At 36.7% G+C, this 7500-nt stretch overlaps 1 protein-coding gene across 1 annotated transcript in view; it reads right to left on the reverse strand.

The window, feature by feature from the left end:
- The window catches only part of LOC124957549 (cuticlin-4), a 73382-nt gene that overhangs the window by 517 nt on the left and 65365 nt on the right, over positions 1 to 7500 (reverse strand). The window contains exons 5-8 of the mRNA XM_047514567.1: positions 1198 to 1365; positions 904 to 1109; positions 461 to 623; positions 89 to 277 (exon numbers count right to left, since the gene is read on the reverse strand). Of these exons, the coding sequence (XP_047370523.1) occupies positions 89 to 277; positions 461 to 623; positions 904 to 1109; positions 1198 to 1365 (726 nt within the window). The remainder of the gene's footprint in view (positions 1 to 88; positions 278 to 460; positions 624 to 903; positions 1110 to 1197; positions 1366 to 7500) is intronic.

The following is a 7500-nucleotide window of genomic DNA, read 5'->3' on the forward strand; positions in this document are numbered from 1 at the left end:
ATTTCCGTTTAATCGAAATTTCTTCTTCTTTTTTTCTATTTTTCTTTTTTTTTTTCTTAATTATTATTTAATTTTTTAATACTCTTACCCTCTCCCTGAAGACGTCGTCGGTAAAATCGGACTTCGAGCTAACGTCCGAAGCTTCGTTAACGTAAAGCCCGCTATAAACTTCGATGGTGGCAGGTGTACCGCCATCGAGACTTTCGACATTTTTCGCATTGTCACCACCGTTATTCGTGTCTCTGCGTCTTCTCGTTATAGCGTTACATAAAGGTGGCTGTAAAGATGACAATTATTCGTTAACAATCATACAAACGAAAATATACGTTTAATTATATTCTCGAACTGTAACATCGATGAACATAAAAAAAATATATGTATATATATATATATATATATATATATATATATATATATAGAACAAATGAATGAAAAGAAGAAAAAAATAAGAAAAAAATACCGTATTACTGCATCCTCCGCCATGTTTAACGCAGAGCCTCACGTTACACTGATAATAAACGCTCGCAGTATATGGGAATTTATGTGCTTGGAAGTTGACTTTCGCCTCTGTTTTATCTTCGTTATAGATGAATTGTCCCATGATCTCCCCATCTACGGGACATCTGAAGCAAAACAATATACATATATAGGTATATATATATATATATATATATATATAAATTTAAGAAAGGAAATCTTTCAAGGAGTCAAGTGAGTTTGTGTTATGTGATTCTAGATCTCTTGGAATTCCCTTTGAATTATTCATTCAGTAGCATCGACTCGATTTCTCCGAGAAAATATGTATTTCCTTGGTTATATATTTACTTGTTTTTATATAGATATACACTTATATATTTATACATATACACACACACACACACACACAATAGGACTCAGACTTACCCTTCGTTATTGATCAGCCTCTGTTCTCCCCAACCCAGACCATCTCGGACCAAACAATCGGAGATCTTCAAACCAAACATCTCTTGTTTGTCGATACTGATGACCAAAGTCAGTGGATCACCGATCTTCACGTTCTCTGCCACTTGATGCCTCGTTGGATCTCCGCTGAAGATCTTCATCGTGCATCCAGGCATCGGAGCGGTTGCCTATTAAAATACAAAATCATTTGATTTTATCAAAATCGATTCTTTCGAGTAATTAAATATAATTCATTTAATGGAACGTATTAATCACCTGGAGTGGTAGAGATTGTAACATTGCCACGTGGGTCTGATCGTTCGTTACAACTTTGTCTCGTGTCTGGTATCGACATCTCACGTGAAAACCCCTGCCTTGATTCGTGACCAACTTCAGATGCGGTTGCACTACTATAGTATTGAAATATTCGACACCACCGTCGTCCTGTAAAATCAATAACGAGAGAGAGGAGAGATTAAAAACAAAAGGTAAAGAAAAACCAAAAGAACAAAAAAAGAACTGAAAAAAAATGCAAAGAAAAAAAAAAAAAAACAAAATAAAAAGGAACGAATGATTACATTGGATTATATTCTTCGTTATTCCAAATAAATGACAAGAAGATAATTGATAATAATTGATCTCAATAATTTGATATACATTCGTTACGTTTAAGCTTATCTTTACTACCTGTATAGATCTTTGTTAATATAATCTTTATCGCCCGTTTATGTTAGAACGTAAAGATCTACGAACTTTATTGAGGATATTTCGAATTATCCTTAACGTTCCTTAATACGCCATGATAGATATGATAATTATTGTTAATAGGACGGCATCGTATAGTGGGAAAGGGTTGTTGCGCCATATTGATTTTTCACCTTGCAATACAAGACCCGTTTACGATCTCTTTCTGTACGGAATAATAATCGTCTATATATGCACTGTGGTCGACTGTTTCCTCGGACTTTCAGTCTTGCAGCACTCGCTCTTGTCTGTCCTTGCACCCTATCAACAAAAACCGGACCGTTCGCTTCTCGCCTTCTCTTTCTCTCTTTCTCTCTTTCTCTCTCTCTCTCTCTCTCTCTCTCTCTCTCTCTCTCTCTCTCTCTCTCTCTCTCTTTCTTTCTCTATTTCTCTTCGTCTCGTTCGCTTCACAATACCGAGAAAGGACTCGCGGAGTATTCGACTTCTTCCTCATCTTCGCGAATAATACACAGCATCATTTTTACAAATGTCTATTGTGTGTATGCATGTATGTGTATGCATGTATGTGTATTATGCGCACGTGAAAGAGCATTCTTGGATGTAGAAAAAACATGAAATGTTTTATAGTAAGTAAGAGCATAGTAAGAAGTATAGTTGTTTACAAAAATGTGTTCTCCATCTCTCTCTCTCTCTCTCTCTCTCTCTCTCTCTCTCTCTCTCTCTCTCTCTCTCTCTCTCTCTTTCTTATTATAATTTTTATCACGAATGTGTCTATGTTGTGGGTGCATATATATGTATGCGAGAAAGAGAGAGAGAGAGAGAGAGAGAGAGAGAGAGAGAGAGAGAGAGAGAGAGAGAGAGAATGAGTATTCTCGAACGTAGAAAAACATGAAATGTTTTATAATAGGAACATAGTAAGAAATATAGTTGTTTACAAAAATGTGTTCTCTCTCTTTCTCTTTCATATAGATACATGCATAATAAAAGTCCATCAAAAAAATTAAATAGAGAGAGAGAGAGAGAGAGAGAGAGAGAGAGAGAGAGAGAGAGAGAGAGAGAAATGTTTCAAAATAAGAGTACAGTAAAAAGTATAGTTGTTAACGCAAAATATATTCTCCATCTTTCTCTCTTTCTCTTTTTAATTTTATTTCTAAAGTAGTAGAAGAAGAAGAAGAAAGAGAAGAAGGTGAAGAAGAAGCTTCATTTCTCATCTATGGGATACAGTCGAGTGAATCTTAGTAGGCGTATGACGGAAGAACGATTAATCCTCGAACGATGATCGGCCCTAATGAGGATAATTCGCAATCGAACGATTTCCTGTCGGGCAATGAATGCAATCAAAGTGTATAACGATCCTCATAAAAACTAAGTATGCAGATGGATGATTATCCTTTCAATTTCAGTTATGTTACTTATATTACTTCGTTCACGTAACTATTGTTTTCACTATAATGAATTTCGCGAAGGATTTGATGAAGTATTATGATGTATTATATATTATATATATTTTCTTTTACAATAAAAATTTCATATATCCATATATGTATGTGTGTGTGCGTGTGTGCGTGCGTGTGTGTGTGAGCGTGTGTAACTGTTTCGACGATTAGAAATTTTCCTACAATGATTGGAGAAATTATTACGTTAAATCATTTAATTTCTTTTTTTTTAATTTCTCGTAATTCCTTTAACTTTCATTCAACCTGCATTCTTCACACAAAAAAAAAAAACAACACGCTTTATAACTCTTGTGTAAAATAAATATAGATCGAGGTATATATATATATATATATATATATCTATGAGGTGAAAAAAATAAAAGTAAAAAATATATCTACGACCTCGCTAAGTATCAGGGGTTCATTTCGATGTCATCGACATTATGCGACGTCATTATTATCATCGACATCCGGCACGGAATCTTGCTAATTGCGTTCAATCCGTAACAAGCATTTTCCACAGAGATAAAATGTACGAGGTGCGAGTGAAAGGGGCACAAAGAGATACGCGTTATCTCGACGACCGATCTGGTTACTTTTCAATGGACCCTATTTATTTGTTCTTACTTGCATCGGTAGCAATGCAAAGTCGTTCGACGTTTCCAATGTAGATTCTATTTAATATTGGACGAGTTCGACCAAGTGGAATCCGATAAGAATACGAATAATGATCATTTGGAACACTGAGAATAAATTATTAATAATATATTATTTCCAAATGGATAAGACATAAGATTAAAATTAAAATAAATGTTCGTGCCGTTTATCGTATTGAAATGATCATTTCAAAACAAAAGAACAAAAAAATAAGAATTTAAATAAATACTTTAAAGAAGAAATGTAGAACATAAGTGAATAGATAGGGGATAGTGGTATGCAATTTGCACGGTAAAATGTAGAAAATATGCAAGCTGGTGAAAGAAGGAGGAGGCAAGGGAAAAGATAGATAGATAGATAGATAGGTAGATAGATAGATGGATAGATAGGTAGATAGACAGAGATAGAAAGAAAGAGAGAGAGAGAGAGAGAGAGAGGGAGAGAGAGAGAGAGAAAGAGAGAAAGAGAACGATAGAGAGAAGAGGTAGGAACGAAGCAAAGCCGCTTTCCTTGCTGGTACCATCCATCTTGGAGTCCTCAAGGGTGGTCGTGGATGCATCAGGACAAGACCAACGAGTTCTAAAAAGAATCCTACTCGTCGATCTTCCTTTTACATGTAACATCTCTCTCTCTCTTTCTCCCTCTCTCTTTTTCTCTGGAGTAGATAGGAAGGATCAGGTGACACTGCGGTGTGTCCTTAGGGCGTGGTTACGTTCACGAGAAAGGGTGATCGTTGAGAGGTAGTAAAAAAGAGCCATGGAAAAAAATCTAATCCCCCACTTTAGCAGAGGTTTTCTAAAACCCCCACCAACTTTCTATATTTTCTTTTTATCTCTATCTTCTACCTATCCTATTTATGCACCTTTTTGTTATCCAGAAAAAAGAACTAACGTCTTCGTTGCTAGGTGGGTGCGAAACGTAAAGTCAGCGATCTGACGAGCTGCGGGCCGATGCACCGCAGATTACGAGTATCCTTGCTGAGGTCGGCCAAGAGAAAGAGAAAGAGAGAGAGAGAGAGAGAGAGAGAGAGAGAGAAAGAGAGAGAGGGTGTGTGTGTGTGTGTGTGTGTGTGTATGAGAGAGAGAGACTGCGTTGAAGGTCGTTGCCTGCTCGATATACCCGGTGTCCTCCGTACGATCTCCGTGGAATTTGCACGGAAAAAAGGAAGAGATAAAACAGAGAGAATCTTGAAAAAAAAAAAAAAAAAGATTGTTGGAAGTTTAACAATTGGTGTGATCGAGAATGTAACGGAAAAGACTTCTCGATCTTGTGTAATCACCAGTGACAACGATGCTGAATAATTATGATGATGATAATAATGAAGATGATGACGATCGATTGCTCGAACGATTAGACGATAGAAAATGAAAAAGGAAATAACGACAAGAAAAAAAAAAAAAAAAGAAAAAAGAGGGATAAAGAAATAAAAAAAAAATATAGAAAAGAAAACAAAAAAACAGTGTCTAAGAAACACTGGTTCACCACAAATCGCAAGGATCATTACCGAAGGTCATCATTGGCCTACGCAATAAACGTGTGCCTACTGCAGCGTGCCATCACTGGCAGGTGGTTATTGCCAAGATGAGGTCATTCGAGGTCCACAATTAATCGAATATACGACGTTATATAATGTCTGCTTACGATCAATCTTTCCACGTCTAACCCATCAGAAACTTAAGATCATTTCAGCGAGCCTAACCGCGAGTTGAGAAGATTGGTAGGTTGTATATCAAACTAAGTAAAACTCTTACGAGGACACACATTCAGACGGTAGATCCTGGAAGAGAAGGTTGATATTATTCGAGGTCGTCACGATATAAGAAAGCCACCCACGTACATGTATGTATGCAGATAATATAAACGTGTCGGCCACCTACCTTCGTAGGGATGACCGTATGTATATATGTATGTGTGTATATAAATATATATGTATGTATGTATGTATATATCTGGCATAAACGTAAAACGTGATATTTCTACTAACATATCTAAATATGTAATATCTCTGTATATATATATATATGTGTGTGTGTGTGTGGGATATGTTTATGAAAAAGTGGAAGAAGGTAGACTAGGAGGACTAGGAAAGGAAGAGAAAGGATAAAAGCTATAATAGAAAGGGAGATAGAGATAGAGAGAGAGAGAGAAAAGGATGTTGGTGAACAAGCAAGTAGACGAAGCTAGTGGTGGTGGTGATGATGATGATGATGATGATGATGATGACGGTGATAGTGATGGTGACGATGACGGTGACGGTGACGGTGACGGTGACGGTGACGATGGTGATGCTGATAATGATAATAATGACGAAGACGATGATGGTAATGGTGAACGTGGGCAAGATAGTACCGATGCCTCTGCGCAAACAGGTATGACAGCCGTGTAAAGCACACACGAGTACCGAGGCTAATGCCAGAGATTGGACCTGACGCCTCTCTCGTTCCTTTGAAGATCTTACGTCACTATCTGGACGCCGTTTAGAATTGATTCGAAGTACTGACCGAGGAAGAGTAAAAAAAGAAAGAAAGAAAAAAAATATTCTCTTCCTCCTCCTCCTCCTCCTCCCTCTCCTCTTCTCACCTCCTGTTTCCCTTTAAAAAAAAAAAAAGAGAAGATAAGAGAGGAAGGAAGGAAGGAAGGAAGGAAGGAAGGAATGGAAGTGAAAAGAAGAAAAAATATGGAGATAGAGATACAGATATAGACGGTGTCTATCTTTGAAGACGAAGAGAATAAGAGAACTGATCGAATGAAGGAGAATGCTCAATGATGTAGCAGGACTTCTGCATTTCCTTATTAAGTCTCTAACTCTCTAACTCTCTCTCTTTCTCTTTCTCTCTTTTATGGTCTCCCTTTAATTTTGCACGATGATCGAAGGGCAACGCTAATGAATATTACATCGTCAAGATTGATTCCTTCTTTTTTTATATCCTCATCTATCTCTTTCTCTCTCTCTCTCTCTCTCTCTCTCTCTCTATTTCTCTTTCTCTTTCTCTTTCTTTCTCTTAGATACCGAAACACGTTCGCGCTATCAATCTCGAGAGAAGAAAAAAAAAAGAAAAGGAAAAAGAAAACGAAAAAAAAAAGGAAAAGAAAAGAAAGAAAGAAAGAAAGAAAAAGAAACCAAATGATAAAAAAGATAAAAGAGAGAAAAAAAAAATTTACTATAGCATCATATCGATTATTTTAGAGATGAGCTCAATGCGTCGTTGTTTATCGGAAGAGTTTCAACGCGGTTAGAACGAAGGTAATAAAAGTGGCCGGGAGTCGAATTCCATAGCCGATGGATGAGCAGTTATCGGACCGCAAAGTATTTGCGGTATTCGTTTCTTTGCGAGTCACGTACAGCAAAAGATATTGCATTGATTTTCTCGACTATCGTTTGACTATCCACCCACCATGGGATCTGTCTGTCTTTCTTTCTTTTTGTTCTTTTTTTTCTTTCTTCTTCTTCTTCTTCATCCTCATGTTCGTTTTCGTCAAAAAGAAGGAGAACGAAAATAAGAAAAAGATAGTTTAAATCGCCCTGAGAATCGATCGTTATTGATCAAGAAATTCAATCTTGCGGGAGATATTCATATATTCTCTCTCTCCCTCTATATATATATATATATATATATATTTCTCTTTCTCTTTTTAATCAAGAATTTCTGAGAAATTCTTTGGTATATCTCAGAGTAAGCGCGAAGTATACCAAGGTGAATGTTTTCGACCTGAAGGTGGATCGTGCTAGATGACCCTTCGTTAAGTACTGGTTCTTGCTATAGCCTTTAGGCCCTTTACA

Source organism: Vespa velutina, chromosome 1, assembly GCF_912470025.1.
Source record: "Vespa velutina chromosome 1, iVesVel2.1, whole genome shotgun sequence".
NCBI classification, from domain to species: Eukaryota; Metazoa; Arthropoda; class Insecta; order Hymenoptera; family Vespidae; genus Vespa; species Vespa velutina.